This window comes from Parasteatoda tepidariorum, chromosome 6, assembly GCF_043381705.1.
Source record: "Parasteatoda tepidariorum isolate YZ-2023 chromosome 6, CAS_Ptep_4.0, whole genome shotgun sequence".
In the NCBI taxonomy this organism is placed as follows: Eukaryota; Metazoa; Arthropoda; class Arachnida; order Araneae; family Theridiidae; genus Parasteatoda; species Parasteatoda tepidariorum.
This window is the reverse complement of record NC_092209.1, coordinates 53427882-53453628: the sequence shown is the minus strand read 5'-3', so window position 1 is coordinate 53453628 and position 25747 is coordinate 53427882. Positions and strand designations below refer to the sequence as shown.

The window sequence follows — 25747 nt, the reverse complement described above, 5'->3', positions numbered from 1 at the left end:
GATGATGAGTCGGGTTAAAAGAGGTCAAAGGAATAAATGGAGGATTCATTATCTGATTGGATCGGCGAATGGCGCGGACTCAAGTTTTACCTTTGCTCCTTGGCATAGATAGGTGCTCAAGAAAAATTATCTTCTTCTAGATGTTTGCAAATTGCGAAACTGCTCAACTTTAGTCCGCTGCCCTTGTCTTATGTTTATGTGATTATTAGGAAATAATTACAATTACGTCCTGATTTATTAATGATGAAAATGTTTAAATTGTTTATTAAGTTTTCGAATTATAAGCAAAAACGAATAAAGATAACAAACAAACGAAGCTTGATCATTTCATCTACGAAAGATCAGTAGATTTCATTATGAAGTCAGATTTTCCAATTCAAATTGATTTTAGAGGCCTGTAGTTACTCATTATTTAGTCAGTAAATTATTGTAGTTTGACATGATTTAGGATGTAAAATATATTTTTATTTATAAAATTTATATTTCAATGTAAAATCTATTATTTTACATAAGCACTGTGATGGCAAGTTTCTTCAAATAATTTTCAAAATGTCACAATTGCAATATAATTACATTGTTTTTAGTTTTGTATTTGAAAGCAAATTTTTTTCGATATTTCAGATTTCAAGCTGTATCTTAAAATGTTTAAATATCATTTAAGCTTTACAGCAAACGAATCAAATATTTAAAATTACCAACACAAACATGCTTATTGTTTTCCGTTTAAAATTCAAAAATTCTTAGGTTCAAATATTTACGGATCATACATTCATGTATCTAGATATCTTTAAAGCTTCATGTGCTTTGATACTGCTTTTTGGAGCATAAAATACTAAATGTGATAATGTCTTTGAAAACAATGATTAGGAAAAAAAAAATAGTAACTTTCTCGAATTGATAAAAACATTTTTGGACTATCTTTGGATTGCTCAGATCAGAAATTTTCTAAATTAAAATGTCATTTAGTCTTGGATATTAGATAAAAAAAATTTTTATGACTAAACGTTAAAGTAGTTAGAAGTTTCCTTAAATTTCGAATCTATGTCACCTTTTTTCACAGCTTCCCTCTAAAACTGCTAAAGGGTATGAAGAAAAGATCTCCTTTTCCCACATCACATCCGGAGGGATTTTATTCTCTTAAGCATTTTAATGGGGAATGAAATAAAAAAATTACCTCTACTGTTCTACATCGTTGATTTTAAAGGGTCTCTTTGAAACATTTACAATACGATAAACGATTTTTGAGTTCCGTATCGATGCGTTTTGGATATTAATCGAATTTTAAATATTGATAAATACCTACAAATATGTAAGCTCTTTGGATTTTGAAAGTAATTATTTTGACGATTTAGAGAAATATTTTTGCAGTGAAAACTGTTAGTTTCTTTTATCGGAAAATGTGGGTTGTCGCTAACAATGTGTTCCATGGATTTGCCCGAGGATACGGGGCTCACAACCGTTGAAGCAGAAACTGCAGCGTTATTAGGCCTAATAAAGTTCTACTGTGTTTGACATAACGGTTATTATGGAAACTGGTGCATGCATACTAATTGGGTGGAATATTTTTTGGTTTTTCGTAAACACATTATCAAGTTTTTATTTAAGCTCAGTCATGATTTTGAAAAGAAAACAAATAAGAATATCGAATCTGGATGCGGATTACGTCATGAACTTCGATTTCCTTGGAATGAATATTGATAACTCCATATTGCTCAGTAGGGTGCAAAATTGTGAAAAAATTGTTCCCAAAACTCGAAATTTGATATCGGTAAAAATTTGTCTTTGTAGCTGATTTGGTGTTTTAGCCTAATTGAAAATATTTGTTTTTGAAAATAGTCAAAACAGACTTCAATAGTAAACTTTTGAGTCAAAATTATAACATTTAATTTTCTTTAAGGCATAAATATAAAACGAATTTTAGTTTGAAACGTGTTATCGCCTATTTAAAGTTTTTTCACTGATAAGAAACGTGTGGCCAATACAACTTGAGTATGGTAAAATTTATTGTGTTTTTGACTTTATGGAAACACTATAAAAGTATGGTTTTATAATACTTGATAAATGAGGTAAAATTTGGTAAATTTTATCATGATACTATAGAGCATGTCATCAATACCATTTATTCGGTTAAATATACTTTTCAATTTTGTATTTCCTACTTAATATGTGGTAATAAGAACTATAATTTTGAAAACTAGAACTTTCGGAAAATGTTACCATTTGTGTGGAAAAAAAAGTATCAAATGAATGGTTTAAATACCATTTACTTTGTTTTGATTAATCAGAATTTTTTTACCAGAAATTAATACGATACAATACGGTAATTTTACCAGAATTCTTTTCGCAGCATTCAAACGAAATTCATTGCTATCGAAATATCACTGGTCATTTACCATTATTTCTCAGTTACTTTCTCTTATTATTTTTTAGTCTTTCATTAATTTTTTGAGAGAAATAAGTTTAAAAAAAAATCTGCAGTGCTGCGTGATTTCTTCTCTACTTGGCTTGAAACAACAAATATTCTCATGAAAACTTTGAATGAAATATTGTGATTCTTATTATTTTCGAGTGGCTCAATGAAAAAAGGCGCTTTGTGACGTTTTTGCGAATTCAGAAAGATTATTATTAAAATATGGCAACACCAGATAATTGTTTGCCTAGTTTCTTTTCCCACTTAAAACGTTGACTTTAAACCCTACGCAAAACACAACTTTTAGCTGACCGTAGCAATTTTTTAAATGCAATAAATTAAGCTTTTTCAGATTGTTATTTGTACCAATTATTATTTTTTTTGTTGTTGTTGATAAAATTAATGATTTTTTGTTATTTTTCTCAATATCCTTTTCTCACCAATCCCCATAATTGCTGATTGCTTCAGGCTTATTTTTGATCCTAGATGAAAAACAAAATAACGCATCAAAATTAAAATTTTTTATTGTGTTTACGCAAATTTATTATTCGATTCATTTGAGATAAAATTTAAACACTAATTTTGAAAGGTTGACATTGCAACTTCATCCGTAAACTTGTTTTTCTTTAATTTGTAATTATTTTTTTGCTATTCGGTAAAAAATCATTAAATATGTTTAGTTAAGGAAATTATTCAGCAATAATGCAAAAGTTTACTTTTTAATAATGTTTTATTAATTATTTCAATTGTATTAATAATTTTAATCGCATACGTTGATAGAACATAATCTTGCATAATCTTGAAAATAATTATAACTTTTTTAACGTTTAACAATTCTTAAACAGTTAATAAAAATATCGTCATCATAAAATATGTTGTATAATAAAGCAATATCATAACATTACTTTACATCCATAAATAAATACTTTATAGTAATTTACAGCTCCAATTTTGAATAATAATCATAATTATCAAATTTAAAAAAGTAAATAACAGAGAACAGTATTAAAAATGAATGATGAATGCGTACTATTGCCAGATACCATTAAATAAATAAATCACAATGGGAAACACATTATTTTTGTATTCTGTTCTTAGATTTTTTAAACAGAACTTATTTACTTTATTAAGTAAATAACAGAGAACAGTATTAAAAATGAATGATAAATACATACTAATGCCAGATACCGTTAAATAAATAAATCACACTGGGAAACACATTCTTTTTGTATTCTATTTTGAGATTTAAGCAAATCTCATTTACTTTATTGCTGATTTCAAATTTACTATTGGTTTCTCTCTAAAAGCTACAGTTTTTTTAAACTGATGTTTTTAGTCTATTGTTATCGAAATGAGCAATACGAAAGCATATAATATTTAATGTTTATAAAATATCTAATACGAAAGTATCGATCTCTGTTATATAAAAAAGTCTTATATGTAACAGACGGTTGCATAAAATGTTGTAACAAACCTCTAGATTTACGGCACATCAAATTTATCGCTCAAAATTTACGGCACATCATCAGAATTAAAAGTGCATAGGAAGCCGTGTATGAAACGAAATGCACTTTTCGTAAGAATGAAAAGTTCATAGGAAACGTCGTCATACGCTGCTAGTGTCGCTTCATTATTAAAAAAATTTTTTTTTTTCGTGTGCTTCTGAACAGGTCACAATACGGAAGCGCTCCTGACCGTTTGGGACGACATCCTGGGCATGGGTTCCTATGCACTTGTAATCTTCATGGTGTGCCCTAACTCTTCTAGAAGTTTGTGGCAACATTTACGGAGCCCTCTTTTAACATTCTAAACTTTCATTTGTCGATAAAAGATAAGCTAAAAATGCATTTTAAAAAAATCTGTAGCTTTAAGAGCATTATTAACTTCAGATTTAATATCTTCGCATCCGAATTAGGTAAGATCAGATATTTGTAAAAGAAATTTCTTCCCAAGTGTTATTTACTACTTAATACCTTTGTGATTTTTATTAATTTTCTGCTGATGTCAGTCCAAGAAAACTAAATCTTCTTCGTTGAGTAGTGATAGTATAAAGTGATTCTTCTTCTTATGAGAATGCACGAAACAGTAAGACAATTGTTTTTTTGATGGTATATAGAGATATCCAAAATATTCTTAGACAGGATAAAATTCCATAAAGTAAAAGAGTTTTAAGAAAAGACTTTCTTATCAGACATTGACAAATAGAATATAATCATCACACAGTCTAAAAAAGAATATAATCTGTTATGTAAAAGGTTTTCCACGTGATAAACATCTGTTCACATAACTGAAAATATTAAAAAAAGTTTTTTTTTGATTTGAAGGGAGATAAAAAGGTTTTGTTCTTACAGCTGCTGCATTGTATGTGTGAAATGTTCATTCATGTTTTGTTTTTTTCATTCAGAAAACATAATGCTGTGAGTCAACTGAAATAACCTTTGATACTTTCGATTTTCGAACAATCTTTTCTTTAAATTTCACAAAGGGATGGTAAAACAAAACCCAGAACAATGGGCGCTGGAAGAGAAAACACGAACAAATGGAACTGAGAAAGTTTCAACAAAAGCTTCGAATTATGAAGAATAAAAATAAATAAATTTGCATTCGCTTCAGAATTTATATTATATTGAAAAATCGTCTGAAATACGTTTTTTTTTTTTATGCTTTAGTATCTCGTGCAAAAGTTACTATGGAAGGACACCGTAAAAAATTCCATATCAAATTGCCGTACTAAGTACTGGCACTTAGGGTGCATCATCCATAAAATCCATTTTTGCCGTAATATAATATACCGTAATTTTTACAGTAATAGTTATTTAATTTGAGGGATTTAGTGATTTTACGATACTTCTGTAAAAATCAGCTAAATTTTTACGATACTTTTGTAAAAATTACGGTACATCAGATTTTTGGTCTGTAACATTTTCCAGTAAAATGGATTCCACGGGAAGAAATATCGGCATTCTGGGTGCCTGTACTTTTTACTGTAATTAGATCTGTAATTTTTTTACTGTGTAAGAAGGAAAAAGCTTGCTCTTTTTGAGGAAATCTGTTAAAAATCACACAAACTATTGAAATTTCAATTTTAAAATTGGAACTTTTCTTTCCAGCTTTACTCCGTGCGGTATTACTTAAAATATTTTGAAAAATTTCAACAGTTCTAGCTGTGACAGTTTAAAAAAATGTGCATTTTGGGCCAATAATCCAAATAAAAATGCGTATAAAATTTTAAAAATAAGAGAATCAGAAAAAATCCTATCTAGCAGAATAGTAAATAAAAATTTAAAAAGAATATAATATAATAAAGTAATTTCAATTCATCATATCAATTTGTCAATTCTGTTCAAAACAAGAGTGACAAAAAATAATTTTATTTATTAAATTGCAGTTATTCGTATAAAAAAAGTCGTTTTAAAATTCACGGATTATTAGTGAAATATAGAAAAAAAATTATTATTAATATTTTTCAATTATTTTTATAGTGAAATTATTGAATATTTTAAAGTGCCACAACAAAAAAATATCTAAGTTTCTTTTTTTCAGAAAACTATATTTCTCTCTCTTTCCATTGTTTTTATAGAAAATTATGGGAAAATGTATTTTTATAATTTTAATCTAGTTGTTTAAAAGAAGATAAACTAGTTATAGGTTAAGTACTAATTGCGTATCATATAATAAAATTAAGACTGTGTCAAAGTTCAAAGTAATTAAAGTCAATAAATCGCATTTTGAAAACACGACCATTTTTAAAATTTGATTTCTTGGGAACTATTCGACCCATTTCGATCAAATTTTATATTTTACCATGTAAAATTACATTCTTTAAAATGATGCACGAAAATTGTATATATCTTATTCAAAATGTTTTCGACTATTATTAAATAAAACATTAAATTAAATAAAATAATAAGTTATTTTTTTTGTGCACTGTACTTCTCCTCACTTTAAAATTATATTTTCTTTGATAAGGCAGATCAAATTATTTTCTAGATGTATAATGTATTGAGAAAAATTTAAACACTAGAAAAACAGCAGAAATTTGAGAAAAAAAATAGTAGTTTGAATTGAAGTTACTATAAAAAATTCCTCTATTACTAGAAAATTTTACTCAAAACATTACTTTTTTTCTTACGTAAAAATCTCGGTTTTTTAAAAAATAAAATGAGGCATGTAAACATAAATTTTAAAAAAAATCGAAGCTGTAGTTAGTTAAAAGAAACTCGAAAGTTAAAAATTAAAAAAAATAAAAATAGGAATTAAATATTAAACAATAGAAAACGATTTTAAAACCACACCATATATAGAATCGTTTTCACAAAACGTTGTTTTTTCTTCCTTTGTAATACTCATTTTCAGTAAATAATTAAATTTCCCTCCTTTTAAAGCGCTTTTTGTTTAAAGAATCATTCTACAGCTGTAGACTTTAACTTGGTAAAAATTGAAAAAAATCTCATTTTTATAGTTCTTCTTATGCCTTAACAATAGGAGACTAGTGTATTATTTTTAATAGAATGCAGACAGAATAAATGAAGCTACAGATATTTTCTCTCCTAAATATTTGTATTTTTCTTCAGCATTAAATCTTCTGATTCAATCACGAACGTCGAAGTCTTGTGTAAAGGATTATCGCTCTGATTCGTCTTTTTGATGTACCAATTAAATTTACATTAAATTGTTTGACGTAAAAAACTATCTAATGAAGTTCTGTGTGACCTAGACATTGTCTTTTTTTTCTAATTTAATAGACAAAGTTGGAAAACGATTTTAAAACTATGTCATTTATAGAATCGTTTTCTCAAAACATTATTTTCGTTTTCACCCTTTAGAAGAATCTTTACGAAATATTTTAAATTTTAATAAAATTAAGTCTTATTAAAACATTTTTTTGTGTAAGAAATCATTCTATAATTGTGATTTTTATCTAGGTGGAAAATTTAGAAGACAATTTTTACAGTTCTTACTTTACATTAACAATAGGAGGCTAGTGTATTGTTTTAGTAGAATACGAATGCAACTAATTAAGCAACAGAGATTTTCTTTTCGAAGAAATTTTGATTTTGTTCAACGCTAAATCCTTTGGTTCAATCATGAACATCGGAGTTTCATGTTAAGGATGATCACTCTGATTCCTCTTCTTGATATACCATTTAAATTTTCATCAAATTTTTTTGTCGTAAAAAACTATCTAATGAAATATTTTGACCTAGACTACGTATTTTTTTTCTATTGTTAGTTGTAATGACTATGCATAATTAACATTATGATTAGTTTTTTTATGGTAACTAATCAGTTATATGCGTCAAACATATATTTTGAAAATTAATTTCATGTAATATTTGCTAGTTCAATATTCGAATTTTTTGTTTGAAAAAACGATTGAAGAATGTTCATACAAATATATTCAGTACATTCTAATTAGGGATGTAGCGAATATTTGGCTGACCAAATCAAATTCCAAACCAAATATTATTCAACCAAATCACTATTCGTTACATCCCTAATACATTAATGCAACAATTTATTGTTAAATTAATGTTTAAGTTACCTTGTATTATTGCACCAAATCCAAGTTAATCTTTTACTGTTTTCAAAGAAGTTATTGAACTAGATCATAAGAAAAATATTTTATAACTTTCTTTTTCATAGGATAACGTAATTACATACAATCACGATTTCATATTCAGAAACGCTTTTTAAAATGATTATTTTTAAAATGCATTCTGTGAAAAGTGTTCCTAATTTCCAATTTCGATATGATATATTTTTTCTAGCAAAATAAAGCATTTAATATAACTCTTTTTTAATTATAAATAGTCTGCAACTACGTAATATAATAGTCTACATTAATATTATATAAAATTTTAAAATAGTTTTAATAATTTTCTTTTATAAAAAATAATAAAGTCAATTTATTCTTTAAAACTCATATATAATAAGCATAAAATAAAATAGAAAATAAATTAATAGTTAAGTATAATCTGACATCTTACGTTTGAAATGGAGTAGTAAACAATAGTAACGGATATATTATATCATGATACTTTAGCCTGTATCAAAAATCGCTTATAAAACTAAAAATAACTATACGAATGCATACTAGTCATAATTTATAATAATAAAATACTTGATCAATGCAAAATCCCTTTTACAATAACTTCGTACATTAGAATTCGAACGATAATCATAAAAGTTTATTCAACCTTTTGGTCCAGTTAAATAGTAATGCTTAATATTTATATTCTTCGTGTGCTGCCAAACTAAGGACAGGAATGAAAACAAGGAGATCGCTTCGAATATTAATGTGGCTAAACTGTTTGGTTTTATCTGTGATTCTATATTTGCAAACAACGTGCTTTCTAAAAATGGAATAAAATTTTTTATCACAGCAGCGAAGGTCATATATCCTTATGATAAAACAATATTTAGGTTAAAAGAAATTAGTAGTTAGGTTGCTTATAAAAAGAATTTATAGTTCTGCAAAGACTATCGGTATATTTTTAAGCAGTTTATAAAAGTAGACTAGTTACAACAGGCTATTCTATTTTAAAACAGGGAATTTTTATGATGATTTTTCATCTTATCTGTTTAAATTATCGCGACTATTTTCAACTCTAGAGTTCAAAATTTGCATAAGTTTAAAGAAGATATTTTTCTTTAATAATTGCAAAAATAAGTCGTTTTTTATTGCATGATTTTACATGCTGACTTACATTAAATAAAACTTATATTAAACAAAAATGAAATAGTTAATAATAGTTAATATTGTTAAAAAAACTCTAATTGCGTTGTTATTCAATAAACTTAAATTCTAGTTGCAGAAAATATTTTTCACAACTTGTCTTAGCAGTTATAATTTACCCGTAACTAATTTTTAAACATTTTTTACTTCATATCAGGGGCATAGCTTTGGGAGAGGGTCTGGGGGACAAAATCCCCTACAAAATTACACTTTACTTGATTAATGAGTTATTGTACGGTTAGTAGAATGTAAATATGTAAAAAAAAAAGATTCTTTGTAAAATAAAATTGAAAAAGCAATTGATTAACTAGTTTCAAGTATAGTATTTTTAATTTTTCGTATAATTTCAGAACTTCAACTTTTTTCATTCGTCATATTGCATTAGATCAATTTAAATCAGACGTTTAATTTAGATGATAATGATTTTAAATGAATCAAACTGTTCCTAATGTAAATGTAATTTAATGTAACGTAATGTAAATGTAATTTCCTAATGTAACTTAAAAAAACTAGTCTTTCGATAAAGATTTAGTTGCGTCATGGTTATTTGACGAAATAAAGTTTGATGCTAAAATTATAACTTTAATCATATTATGTTAACAAAAAATTATAGGAAACACCCTAAATAACTTTTGATCTAATGATCGGATTTTAATGTACAAGGACTCAAACTTAATTGTTCACGGGGTGACCTCAAATATGCTAATAAATTTGTGCAGGCGATATCTTAAGTTATGGTAAATTCTACGTAAATTCTCTGAATTAACATATCTTCTTTTCGACGGATATGAATTCCTTTCTCTCTAAACATAGGAGGAAGACTCAATAATTCTTAAGAAAATTTTTGCATATAATTTTAAAATTTGTTTATTCAAAGATAATTCAATGCAAAAAATAATGTATAGTAATTATTTAATATTTTTTATCATTTTATTTAATAGTTGGAAAAATTTTGAATTGTACGATATTCAGTTTTTTGCAACATCTGAAAGAATGTAGTTTTATTTGGCAAAGTGAAAAACTTGAGCAGAATCGGAAGAATAACTCCTGAGAAATCGAATTTTACAAAGTTGTATGGTTAAAATATAGATTTCTCAGAAAATATTCGACCGAATTTGCTAAGATTTTAATCTTTGCTTTATAAAATTGCATTCTTTTGAATGATATAAAAAGTTGTATACCTTACAATTCAATTTTCTTTTACCTTTATCAAATAAAATAATAAGAAATATTATAAAAAATGATTGTATGATATAGCGAATATGCAAATGCTAGATATAGCGAAACACGTAAAAAGTAAAATTAACATTAAGGGGTGCAAACTTTCGACCGCTCACATCACCAAATTATTGAGACCATATTTCCCAGATTGTGTTTACCTACCCTTTATAATGAGGGCTATGAATCTAAATCCACCGAAAAAAAATTCATGCTTGCTCATAGAAAGCTAGTTTTCGTGTCTGATTTCGTAACTTAAAATATCGTCTGCATAAATTAATTAGCGCATTAAGATGTTACCCCCATGAAATTTATGTTTGTGTTCCAGTACTTAAGAATCAGATCGTTAGATCAAAAGTTGTCCCGTATGTTTTTTTTTAACTGTGCACTGTACGTAAGATAACTGTTAGTTTTGTCTCGTGTACCATAAATTTGAATCTTTATAATTTCAGGAAATCATATTCCATAAGCATTGAACCGGCACCTTAGATTTTTAGTTTTGTGTGCCTATGTTCTGATTTTTTTTATTATTTTATATAAATCATATTCCGTAAAAATTTAATTTGGATTTAAGATAACTATTTTGTCCGGGGTTTAATTCTTTATTATTGTTTTTATAATAAACCATATTCCATAAGCATTTGATTTGTACTTAAGGTAACTATCAGTTTCTTTTACCGTGTGCTTAAGATTTCATCCTTTTTTTCTTTTAATTATTTCATATAAATCATTCCATAAACATTGAACTTGAACCTAAGATAACTAAGTACGAGTTTTGTTTCTTGTTTGATCATTTTTAAATATTTCATATAAATCATGTTCTATTAGCGTTGAACTCGCACCCAAGATAGCTACCAGTCTTGTTTCTTGCATTTCTGAGGTTTGATCTTTCGATATTATTTCATATAAGTCACAGGACTCGCACCAAAGACAAATGGAGATCAAGGAGAAAGAACGGTTTACATCCATTTTCCACAAAAATGGAGATTAAATCGTCATCTGTGGCATTTTGCATATTACCAAGTTTTGACAAATCAATAAAGCCCCCGAGAATTATTACACAAGGAAGGTTGGCCCTGTTGCTGCTAAAGACAAAACGGTTCCTGTCCACTCACAAAATTAGTTTATTTTTAAAATCAGCTTTCATGAATTAATGCCATTCTATCCTTTTGACTTTCTAGTTAAAGTTGGTATTCGCTTATTATGAACATAACATGATGGTTAAACCATTATAATAGTAAAACAATATCTTCAATCATATTTTAATGGTTGCTGTTGGTCTAACATTAATAAACATAACATGTTGGTTGACCATCATAACATAAAGCAACATTTTCCATTTGCAATGATGGAAACTTGTTTTGCCATCAAAAACCATCAAAACTAGATGGAAATTGTTGTACGATGGTGAGCATCAACACATGTTGGATTATCAAGAATCTTACTTAAGCCAATATAAACCATCATAATTCTTTGATGATATCATCAAGAATTTTGTCTTGGGTAGGCTTAGCAAGCACGATGAGTCAAATAATTTTCAAAGTTCTACTTTGTTAGTGTCAGAGTGCGTTTTATACGTACTCTTCATTACATCGGGTTATAATATACTCGCCTGTTGGCACACTGAAATGCGTGTTCATGCATGCAGGAAGTGGAAGAGGGGCGACAGGGTGGTGCCTCGCGTGCACATATATGCCTCACGCACTTTAGAAAAGTTCCAGACAAGGCTTACAGATGGGTTTTTTTCGTTGGCCGTAAAAGCATGTAGAAAATGGTTTCTGCGATTAGGTTGTCTGTTTCTATCCTAATCTTTCATGCATTACGGTCGAAATTGCTTAAATGACCTCTGATGAATGGAGAAAAGTACTTTGAACTCGAATTTTAGGGCTAAATGGCGCATACGAGTAGAAGATGGCGAAGTATCTATAGTACTTTGAAAACTAATCTCGACTATTACGAAAATCAATACTTTTTCTCTGTAGTACTCGGAAAACACGATGTTCTCTGAAGCGAATATTTCTCGGTAGAAAAACGATAGGAGACGGTAAAAGTTTTTGTTTTCGCTGAGTGGGTATTTTTTCACTTTGGAGGAAAAAAATTTTAAGAGCTTGAATGAAGTTTTTTTAAATATTTTTTTGTTTCGATTAATTATTATTTTTTTCTTTCATATGTTCACAAAGAAGGGTGTGTAAATATGGTTTTATTAGTTTTATTTAAATAACAAATTTAAAATATTTAATTGTAATTAAAGGAACTAATTCGATGCTGAATTATAAATTCATAGAAGCAAATGAAGTATTGTTAACTTTGAAAGCTAAAAGAATTAATGTCTTAATATTTATTCATGTAAAATTATTGCAAACATGGAAGTAAAATAAATTATGAATAAAATAGTAATGCCTTGATAAAATGATTTGTTTACTTTTTTTTGCAATTTTTTCACAATAAATAAACGTTCCTTCTTGAGCAAAATCATAAATACTTCGAAAATAAATATAATGATTGGTGTACTAATGTAATTCGAATGGATTAACTGAAATTTTTGAACGATATTTACGATTAGAGGCTGCACCCACTGTTTGAATTTCAGCACGCTAACCCAAATGGTTCTGGAGTTATAAGAGAACCACATAGAAACAGAGACTCTTCTTTTTATTATTATTATCATTATAAATTATTAATAGCTTCTATTGGGGAAAAAGAAACATATACACTTAATGCATCTGCCTCCCTATTGTAAAGGAGTGAAAAATTTCTGCTATAGTATTTTCTAAAAGAGTTTAAGAAGTATAACAAAATTCTGATATATTTTTAAGCTTTTATTATACAAAAAGTAAGAATCGAATGGACTTAGATTTATATAAGTAAAAATAACATTTATTTGTGACAAAAATATGACAGTTTTGTTTTAGCAAACTATTCTACAAACGGCCAGGCTTAGAAACCTTTTCCAATTTTCAATTTCGAACTTTCGTCAAGGAATATACTTAAAAACTTTTACTCCAAAGCGTCCTTATACATCTCAGTGCATAAAAAAATAAGGCAAATTAGATAAAAAATGTATTAGCAAAAGGAAAAAAAATGTACCAAACGATTCTAAATGAAAGAATTTCAAAAAACGTTTTCTAATTTTCAGTTTTAAACTCTTGCTTTTTAATTCCATACATGCAAAAAGTTTTCTAATTTTATTTGTTTATTTTATTGTGATAGACCTGAACTTTTAACTACCAACTTGCAAATATTTGTCACTTTAGTGCGTTCAATCGTTTCGTGTTCTACTTTGTGTAACGCGCGGCGTACTAATCACCTGTAGAACAATCAACATGAGTCGCATACTCATCATCTGCTTCACAAACAACATCTGTCACTTTGTGTACGAATCATATCATTTTTGTTTTATTTTATGTCAGTTTAAAAACTTATGTTATTATTTCGGATTAGAAGGCGTGAAACGGAACTGAAGTCAAAAGTGTGTTTCCGCTTCATATGTACGATTTAGAGACGTAACGCTACAGTCGTTCATTATGAGACGGTTTTCACGTCATTAAGACGATGCTCTATCATGAACTTCTTTTCGTGTGCCTTTTTTGTCTTCTTGGAAAGAATGGGGTGTTAGATGATATTTAGAATGTGAAGTCTATTAGGGAATTCATTTTTGAAAAAAAAAAGAAGAAAATAACGTGAAAATTTCTCTGTTGAAAATTTATGTAAAAAGGGACGTAGTTAAAGTAAAAAGAGTATGGAGTTATTTCCACGTAGAAGGAAATATATATCTTATTCTGAACTTATAGAACATCAGATGTTTCTACGCGTGTAGACATAGCATGCCATTTAGAATGTAAACAGTCTGAGAAAACTTTCTACGTAGTTAAGTTTTTGTAGAAGAGTGGTTAGACTGACATATAGAATAAAAAGAACATTAGGCTATTCTTATGTAGAAGGACTCAGAATGGCTTTTCGAACGGATATTGAAAGTAGGATGATACTTCAAGTTAAAATTATGGAGTTATTTCCATGTAGAAGAAAATATATATCTTATTCTGAACTTAAAGAACATCAGATGTTTCTACGCGTTTAGGCCTAGCATGTCATTTAGAATGCAAACAATCTGAGAAAACTTTCTTAGTTAAGTTTTTGTAGAAAAGTGGTTAGACTGACATATAGAATAAAATGAACATTACGCTATTTTTATGTGGAAGGACTCAGAATGGCTTTTCGAATGTATATCGAAAGTGGGATGATGCTTAAAGTAAAAAGAGTATGGAGTTATTTCCATGTAGAAGAAAATATATATCTTATTCTGAACTTAAAGAACATCCGATATTTCTACGCGTTTAGGCCTAGCATGTCATTTACAATGTAAACAATCTGAATGTAAACAACTTTCTTCGTAGTTAAGTTTTTGCAAAAGAGTGGTTAGACTGACTTATAGAATAAAAAGAACATCAGACTATTTTTATGTAGAAGGACTCAGAATGGCTTTCCGAAAGTACATCGAAAGTATATCAGAATATTTCTATTCATTTATTGTACAGAATAGGGTATGGCAAGGCAAGTTAATAATTAGAGGAAGTTTCTCCATATACAATTAATGTAGAAGAGGGAGTAAGATGACATTTAGAATATTAGGCTGTTTCTATGTAGAAGGGCACAGAATGGTATTCCGAACGTAAAGAGAATCAAAATATTTCTGCGCGTTAATTGAATAGAATAAGGTATGGGTAGAATAGCAAGTAAGTAAATAATGGAAGTCTCTCCATAGAAAATTAATATGGAAGATGGAGTAAGATTTCATTAAGAATATAAGGTTGATTCTATGTAGAAGGGCAAAGAATGGTGTTCCGAATATCAGAATATTTCTATGTGTTTGGTTTAGAATAGGAAGGACATGGCGTACCGTTTAGGATGTAAATAATAATTGTTTAGAAATTAAAGTTGTTTTTAAGATTAAGTGAAAATATTTTACCACATAAATTACTTAATTGATAGATAACAACACTTTTTATCAGAATGAATCTATTTTTATTGCAGACAAAAAGTGTACCTAATTTAAGGATTGGTGAACTTTTTCTTGTAATGAAGATATAAAATTTCTTTTGAATTTATTCTCACAAAGCTAAAACTAAACTTGTTTACAAGGATCTAATATTAACCGAAGATAATTATTAGATATTAGTTTTTACAGTCCTTCCTTCATAAATTTTTGTGACATATATAATATAATACCAATAGATATATCGTAAACTAATTAAAAAATCTGTCTCTTCGTAAATATCGCCGCCATTCTGAAATATGCCTAGCTAAATGGAAGTCTCCAGTATTTTTTATTCAGCCTAAGAGCTTTCTGACTTATTAACATTTGTCTATAAGTTTTTGAGCAATTTAAGAAATTTACGAAGAATTACTAAATCAGATTGGATTTACTAAGACTTATTACAATAAGCGTTTTATAAGGTTATTTACTATAAATCTTCATACTCCCAGCTTATTGCAGATTGCTTGAAATAAATCATATTAATTGACCAATGAGTGATACATTTTCTGATCAGTTTAAAGGTACGTGAGGTCTATGCAAAAGACTTAAAAAGTGTCAGGCTGTTTAGAAGATACTGGTGACTTTCTTTTTTAATTAGCTTGACGCATCGCAAAATAACTATTTGCATAAAACCGGATAATCAAATTAGAATACGAAATATACATAAATGTATAAAGGAGTAATGGAAATATAATAAAGAGAAACATGAATTTTCTCTAACAAATTCTGATCGCAAGTACCAGCCACAGTTCGGACAAACTCTACAACCTTTAAAAAATCATGAATTAAAAGTCTTAATCGATTTATCGGGCACTAAAGGGGTTCAGTGACTTCCTTGTGTAAACGCAATATCTATCGACATCAGTTAAACGATTGTTTTTTTATGTTTCTTCAAACAGTTATAACTTTCAGTTATCTTGTACCCCCTTTGGGCAAAAATCAAATATAACTCATGTCGCCTTTTTCAGGAAATACTCGCTTTGAAACTAAGAGGAATTTCATGTCTAGGAAGAACGAACGACCTTGTGAAAAGAAATAAACAAAAGAACGATACGGGGTCATTCTTTTACCATTGCTTGATGATGGAATGCGATGGAAAATGGGTCTTTCTAAATCTGTTTGATCTCTAGGCATTCCTAGAATACTTAATTTTTCCTCTTCGCGAGTATTTTCAAAAATTGATAAATATCTTAATTTATGTAAAAATAGGGATGTTACATAAAATTAAGGAATTAAAAATGACAATTTAAAAAATATATTGAAAAAAATATTGTAAACTTCCGAGCTTTGTAAGGTTTGGGTATTTTTCGTAATGAGTTTATTCGTTTCAGCTTGATGATCGAAAATGGGTCTTCCTAAATCTGTTTGATCTCTAGGCATTCCTAGAATACTTAATTTTTCTATTTCGCGAGTATTTTCAAAAATTAATAAAAATCTTAATTTATGCAAAAATAGGGATGTTACACAAAATTAATGAGTTAAGAATTGTATATATATTGAAAAAAAAAAATATTATGAACTTCCGAGTTTTCTAAGGTTTTGGTATTTTTGGTGGTAATGAGTTTATTCGTTTCAGCTTCAAAAAAATAAAAGTTTTGGAAGAGAAAGGGTACAAATAATTTTACAAAATTTTCAATTTTTACAAAATATCAATTTTTGCAAATTTTAAAGCCAATTAAACGTATATAGGAATACCATAATTATTTTTTGTGAGCATCTCTAGCTTAAAAAAAAAAAAAAAAAAAAAAAANAGACTCCATCTCAAAACAAAAAAAAAAAAAAAAAAAAAATGCTGACTGGTAGTTCTTGTTTTATTTGAAGAGTAGACAAATCCGTAACGTTTTAGAGACGCAATGCAAATTATCAAACATTTATTGAAAGTTAAAATTTTGTAAGAAGTGAAAATTTTATGATTCATAAAAAGCTTAAAAGAAAACTTTTACAAGTGTATTAAATAAATAATCCCAAGAAACTGAAGCGGTAAGATTACCTTTATTCACTTCAAAAAATATACGAATTGGAAATGGCAGTCGGCATACATCGAGCCCTAAAAAACAGGCACCCATTTTCAAGACTTGCCAGACATGAATGAAAAGGAACGAAAGTAATTTGAAATAAAGCGTGAAGTTGTGCCCATGGAAAATGAAAAAATAAAGGGAAGAAACTAAACTAGAAAAAAAACCACAGTAACTGAAAAAGAATAAAAAGAGGAAAAAGCAGAATAAGAAAAACTCCAGTGATCGAGAGGGGCAAATCAGAGTAAAATGCATTTCCACGCGTTATGAAGACGTGGTGAGGAACTAATGTCAAGGAAATCAGCATTTATATTATGAATAAAACAAGATTCCAGAGCATCAAGTTAAGCTTGGCACGGAAATAATTTTGACATTGTAACAATTGAATTTATGTCCAAGATTCCAACAATGTTCAGCACTTGATGATTAATCGTATTCTTGATAACGGGCATATTTATCTCGCTCCTTAAGTCTAAATTATAAAACGCGTCTAGTTTGCCCGATGTATCTAGAGTCCAGGTAAAAGTTCATTTGTGTAAATGTGAGAAAGAACTTGTATTTAATAAATACACTTATTAATAAATACACTAATGTAATTAATAAACACACTTATATTTAATAAATTGCTTTTTGAATGCAAACAATAAACTTCTTTTTAAATTATAAAATTTAATAAGACACAGCATAAATAAATACACAAAGAAATGTCTATTTTCGAATTAGATTTGTTGATAAATTGGCAGAAACTGATTAAAGTATCCAATATGCATGTCAAATATGAGATTCGTATTGCCGTTTACAAAATTGAAAAGAAAGAATTACTTATTTATAATTAATGTTAAATAATTATAAATAAGAAGTACCATAAAAAGGAATTATGGGCAATGCGTTAATAATTAACAAACGTAAATTCTTTTAATTTCGTTAACGATTTCGCTGTTTTGGGATTTTTTTAATAAATGCTTCTACAACAATAATGCACCCCATTTCGTTTTTTTTTTTTAAAAAAACTCTAGCACCTTCAATAAAACTCTTTGACTTTTTCATTTATCTTCTAAGTACATTATTATCATATAAACGTAAATTATTCAACTCAAAAGTTAAAAAAAAATAATAATTGAGTTTTTCAATAAATCTTTCATTCAAAGAAATTATAAAATCTAGATCCATTTTTCTAGTTATTATATTCTTTCAGTTATGCGCAGGTTCAGCCACTTTTTCATTAAAAATGGAAATGAATTATCCTTTGAATTATCCATTCAGTTTTATGTACTCTAATTGAAATGCTATCCAGTTGTTCAATCCATTCTAAATCAACAAATATTTTTATATTTCACGCTAGCTTCAATTGAATTGTTCATTTTTTGTTCTAGTAAATCATGAGACGGAAATTTACGTCAAAATGGGTAAAGCATCGTTTTCTTTCATATATATTCCTTTGAATGGTTCGGAAAATGGGTAAAACCTTCAAAAGAATCCCGACCACTCCCCGCACTTAAGTGTGTAGGTGTGGCGAAATAACAATGCTAAAGATCACGATTCTCTTGCTTGAGATATAATTTTGATTTTTCGGATGAATACTTAAAGAAAATTTATGGTCTAATCCATTTTCTTCCACAACTTGTAAAATAAATAATTTCTTGCAAAATTACATCTACTTGTAAAATTTTCGCGATCCACAATACCGGAATAACTTTCAAATTCGCTTAAGTTTAACGGGGTTGATTAGTTGAACCATACTATCGTGCAAAATAAGTTTTTATGGTTCAACAATAATGTACTGTTCATTTTCGATGTAATGCCGATGTTGGCAATAACGTGAACTGCAATAACGTGCAAATTCGTTTAACTTTAGCGTGGTTGCTTAGCTGAACCATACCATCGTGCAAATTTTGTTAACAGTTTTTATGATTCAACAATAACTTTTTTTATATACTGTTCATTTTCAATGCAAAACTAATGTTGACAAGCGTTATCAAACAAAGGTTGGTACCTCCTGAACACTGCAAAAAATTCCGGATCAAATTACGGTATAAATTATCTGCACTTTGGGTGCTTTATCCGTAAAATCCATTTTATCGTAAAATCTATTTTTAAAAATATAATAAAATATTATACCACAATTTTTGCAGTAATATTTATTTAATTAGAGTGATTCAGTGATTTTATGGTAATTATTTCGTGAAAAATAACGACACATCAGATTTTTTGTTTTGTAAAATGTTCCGGTAAAAATGGATTTTACTGATAAAAGTATCGGCTTATGCCTTTTGCATATGCAGTATGCTTTTTGTAAAAGTATATGATATATTGAACTCGAAAATAGTGTGCAGATTTTCCTTCTCACATTCTATTTGTATTATCATATTCTCCATTTATGCTTCTTGTAAAAAAGCAAAAGACTTATTGTACTAAAAAGATAGGGGGCAATTTTCTCTCTGACAATTCTATTTATGTGATCTAATTCTCCTTTTGGAAAAATCTGAAAGAATATTTGTGAATTTGCGTGATCATGCTCTTTTTTTTTGGGGGGGGGGAGTAAAAAACTATGCATCTTGTATGAAAATCAAAGAAATATGATGCTTAGTCAAAGCACAGTAATAAAATTTAAATAATATCGGTTATTATTAGGAAAGTTAGCTCTCCACATCCAATTGATCAAAACTTCAGCATCGAGGAAGAGCTAAAAAGTGTATTCGGTTAAAAAACGAGATTACATAACGTAACGCATGACAGGCAGTTTCCGAACAGATTTTTGGGAAAGAAATTATTTTCGTAGCAGCAGGTCAATCAGTCAGGTGGGGCAAAATAAACCGGTTCAAAATAGTGTAATCCAACTTTTTCCTTTATCATCTGCCAAAAGAAAAAAAAAGTTATTATTATTATTTTTTATTAAGTATTGCGTGATGTGACCGGATGCCGTTCTTTTCAATCAAAATGGCAACATTCGATCGATTGCCGCAAACGCAAACGATAATAAGCAGCTCTAGTTGATTTGTTGTTAAATTTAGAATTGCAATTTAAGTTCCACGCTTTTGTTTTTATGAGTTTTCCTCGCCTGTTGGAAAACTGTTATTTGTATTTATATTTATTTTCTGATGTTAAATATGATTAAACTGGGTAGAAAAAGATATAAAGAGAATTCGTTGATTGGTATAGAACTCGTCTATATTAATAACATCTCTATTATATAACATCTATATTAATAAGATGCTCAACTTTAAATAAACATAGGTGATTAAAAAGAAAGTTATTTTTATGCACTTATTTGATTTTTTTTTTTAAAAAAAAGAAAAATTGATTTATACAACTGATAAAATAATAGTGGGATTAAAAAAAAAAACATTTTAAAATTAGGCACTCTTTGCTAAAATTCAAACTTTCTTTAATCAAAACCAACCTGAATAAAACAGAAAAAAGTATATAAATCATTGGATATTATAATTTTTTTTCAATAAATAGTAAAATTTGCCCACAATTTGCTGGAAAATGTTAATTTTTATAAACAAACACGCATTTTCCCAAATTTTAACCCAATCAGGTTATATAGATTTCGGTTAGCTTTATGATTTTCATGCAGATTTTGGATTATTTAAATGTCAATTTTCATACTTATTTGGTCTACTGTTACTTATAGTTTTGAACTTGAACAGTAAATATTTATATTTATATTTGAAAATAAATAAAAAAATAAAATATGCGTTTTTAAACCTCCGTCACTCCCCCGAAAAAAAATCCGGACTTATTCCGGGAAACCTAAATATTTGTCTATTACTTAAATGTTATTTTTGTCAAATTATTATTACTATTTAGATAATCTATTTTATTGAAATTTTGAATTTAAAAAAAATGCTCGTTACTGTCGTTTTAATATTTATGCTGTGAAGAATGAAACATTACTTAGAACTAATTTTTGCCTATTTTTCCAAAAAAAAAAGAAAAAGAAGATACACTTGACGGTATATGATTAATGGATTATATGATAAGCTTGCATAGTATTTAAAATAATACAATTAACTTGAAAAACGGCAAAACGGTTAGAATTTTCAATAGAATCCCCCCCAAAAGAAACTGAACTTATTTTTTGTATACATTTAATATACATATTATTTGGTTACCAAATAAATTATATTTTATGAATGTTATATATTTCCTTTTCTGTGCTTAAAAGAGTATTCTGATTATTAATAATTATTGATTGTTTATTTTTAGTTTTGGCCTTGGACCCCAGCAGAATGGGTATCGTTCCGAATATGCAACTATGGAACCGTATGCTGCTAGTATCATTAAAGTCATCACTCTAAGAAGAAGGGGTACAGCTCCGCTTGGATTTTCAATCCGTGGAGGTAAGCAAAGGAATTGTTTTTAATATATTTTTATACAACGTAATTGTCTGCAGTGCGTGTATCGTCATACATTGTGTCCTACATAAACAAAGCCACCTCTATTTCGTGTGATAAATGCACACAAAATAGACCAATTGAGCAGAACAGAAATGATAGGGCTGGGATACACTGGTTGGTAGGGCACTGGGCCCATGTCCAAGAGGTTGTGGGTACGATCCCTGCCGCCGGAGACTCTCCGTGTTAAATCTGTCAAGTCACAAAGTCCTCCATGCTCCTGTAACAAATCATACCTCTGGGGGTACTGATCCAGGAGTTTCCTTGTCTTCTGGATTGGTTCAAAATTACAAGGCTACGAAATTGAACATTAGTAGGCGTAAAAAGATTGGGTGGGCTGTTCAACAATGGTTACGAAAAACAAAAAACAAAAACAGAAATGATAAAAATGATTCAAAAGGAGTGACTTACTTTCTGCTCCTCTTGGAGTAGAAAGTCTATCGAATTTGTAGGAACGGAGGGAGAAAAGTGCCCCACTGAAATAAAGCCTCCACTGTTAATCCATTTTAGGTCAAGCATAGATATTGTGGTATTATTTTCATTGAAATATGCCTAAAGTACATTCATTAAGACACAAGAAAGAACTTTTCGTGCATGAAATTACTTTGCTTGAATAAAATGGTACTTATATGCACTATTGGTCAAATCAATGGACAAACCATTTAGCTGAACACGATTTTTTTTAATGAAATTTGTTCTATTTTATTTACAGAACTTGCAACTATCAATCCATCATAACACATGATTAATCTCAAAGGCAATAATTCTACATTTTCAAAAAGTCATTTTTTTCAACAACCGTTTCAAGTCGAGAAACTATAGAGTAGTTTAAAAACTTGTCAACAGAAAGTGTTTACTCCAATTGAATTACTAATATTTTACAGATTTCTTCAGAAGGCGTGACAATAACAAAAAATAAAATTAGTGAAAAATGTAAGTCACAGTGATAAAAAGTACTTTTTGAATTGATGCGTCTATGCACCTTTGGTCGAAAATGAGTTAATAGCCTATATATCCGCCATATTTATATGCATACAATGCTGCATACCATTTACCAGTCCCTGGGGAGGGTAGTCCCTACAATATTATCCCAGGTTTCAATAATACTGCTTTTGGTGCATGCAGCCCTACTTAGGATACCCCTTCACGTTTTTCTGGGGATTGAGATCTGGGAACAGGACAGGCTATTCCATGATATGCACACTATTATATAAAAACTATACCAGTGAAGATTTTTCACCATGAATTTAGCTACCATTGTTGAACAGCCGACCCAACTTTGGGTTTACTACTAACAATGTTCAACTTCGTAGCCTTGTGATTTCGAACCCGATCCGGAAGAAAAGGGAACTCCTGTATCAGGTATTGAAAGAAATTTGCCTTCGTTTATTACATTAAACATATACATATTGATGTAATCACTTTGTCTTCTTTTCAATGATTGATAAATACCTTTCAAAATGTCATTTACCTGATTTTTCTACAAAGCTCTTCAATTGTCCCGGTATTTGCTTTTCAGATTTGTACATGATTTCGTACAGTTGTTCAGTACTGATTAATTGAAGGGCTTTGGGGGCCACTTTAGGCCCAGAGGCCATAGGTTGGACATCCCTGGATTCATTGTTCGCACAGATATTATTACTTCATAAACTATTAGGGCAACTACATCGCACAGAGGCATTCAATGGAATGTGTAACATAGCCAACGGCTAGTTAAAACTGATGGAGCATTGTTCAGAATTAAACACGAAAAAAAAGTGTAATGAGTTCGACATTAGTCAATTCATTCACATAAAAAAATAAGAACATTCAATTCATTTCCGAACGTTTTTTAACAAGTTCTTGCCATAATAGTAGCAATTAGTGTTTGAAGATAAAGAAACAGATTAAAATAATAGAGAGAAGTGTTTTGGGTTAGGAAGGAATTGTTACCTTGTGTCACGCCTGGTTCGTAAATGAATAAATAAAAAAGAATATATGTCGATTAGTGATGCATTTTTATTGATGTCTTATTCGCATTAAATGAAAATAACTAGTTTTAAATGCATTATTAAATATTTGATAAACATTTTGCATGGCTTTAATTGCTAGGTCCTTTGTTCTTCTGCCTACTTTTGGCGTGTAGCTAATTATATACCGTGTGTAACTATATTATTTTTTTTAATTACGACATTCTGTTTTTTAATATTGAAAATTGCAGAGATAAATATGAAGATAACTATATATATTGTGTCGTCTCTTTGTCTCTCAAAATAAATAAATAAATAAAATAAAACAAAATAAATAAATAAATAAAATAAAACAATAAATAAATAAAATGAAATAAAATATATAAAATAAAATGTTAAACGTAATACGAGGCAAAATTTCTTTATCGATTCAAAATACGATGCAATAAGATTTAATACATTTCAAAATAAGGTGAATCGGTAATAAAATGTCGATTTAATACGATTAAAAAAACGATTTTTATGATTCGTAGGATTTAATACGATTCGATTTGATCGTATCGATTTAATGCAGTTTTTGATAAGGTAAAATATCGATTTAATACGGTTCAAAATAAGGGGATAAATTAAATCATGTTCAAGTTGAATTATTGTGTAATATTATTGAATTATTGTGTGTTCACCATTGGACCCATTAAGATTGCACCAAAATGTTATGATACAGTTTAGCATGCTCCAAAATTTTTAACTGTGTTGACTAGTAATTTTATTTTTGTGAAGAAATATTGTTAATTTCTGGATTCCTTGAAATGTTTATCGCATAAAAATAGTAATAAATTAATTTTTATGTAAACAACAACTTTTCTGTGGTTTTGCAGGGAAAAGTATGAAATAAAATATTGAGGGTAACACGTAAGAATCGAGTTGTTATGGTTTCAGTTAATTTTGCTGATATTATGTTTATTTCATATTATATTCATTGTAGATATTATGTTTTTTAAAATATATTTTCGGATATTCTATTTATCTTAAAATGTGTTGCAAGAATTTTTTAAAATATTTTTAAATAAAGCACACTGTAGAAATTACGATAAAAAGTACCTTAAAATCCATTTACAGTAAAATTTTACGGAACAAAAAATCCGATATACCGTAATATAAATCCGATATACCGTAATATTTATTATTCTGAAGCAATATATTTTTCAGTTGTCACCGAATCAAATTTTAAAAAATACAATTTTTTAAAATATATAAATTTTTAAGTTATATTAATATAATACATTTCTAATGCTTAACAACATTTTTCAAACATATATATCTCGACGACCTAATTAAAATTTGTAAACGATTTTTAGGATCGGGGGAAGATTCTTTGAATCCTAAGTTGTGAATTCTTTGCATACATAGGATATGTTCAGTAATGATTCTCTTACATTTCCATTTTTAGAATCCTTTTCAAAACAAATACGCTAATTAAGGATCTGAAATTAATATTTCAGCGAAGGAAAGGCATAAACTCGATCGTATTCTGTTCATCTTGGTTTAAGAAAACATCAAAAGCAGTACTCCCGAAAATCTTAATGGATGTGTCGAATAATCTCTTATGAGTTTTACAGCTTTTCCCTGCAATCAAACAGGTTTCAGGGTTTTTAATACTACCATCCTGAATTGTTAATTTTTGATTTCCGGTTTTAACCTAGCTTAAATATTAATTTCGATCCCTATTAAGCATACTTTTTTTTAAAATCAATTTTTGCAAGGACTCTAAAAATATATGTATACTTTGTACAGAATGAAAAAAAAAACATTGGACCACTTTGAATAACTTTTGATCTACTGATCGGATCTTCATGTTCTAGGACTCAATCCTAATAGTCTGAGGGGGTTACTTCAAGCATGCAAACTATTAGTGCCGTCAATAAATATTTTAAGTTACGAAATAAGACACAAAAACGTACTTTCTAGGAATAAACATGCA

General features: G+C 28.6%; 1 protein-coding gene across 1 annotated transcript in view; it reads left to right on the top strand.

Annotated features, from left to right (window-relative positions):
• The window catches only part of LOC107444090 (PDZ domain-containing protein 7), an 89099-nt gene that overhangs the window by 38723 nt on the left and 24629 nt on the right, over window positions 1–25747 (top strand). The window contains exon 2 of the mRNA XM_016058171.3: window positions 21630–21763. Within this exon, the coding sequence (XP_015913657.1) occupies window positions 21630–21763 (134 nt within the window). The remainder of the gene's footprint in view (window positions 1–21629; window positions 21764–25747) is intronic.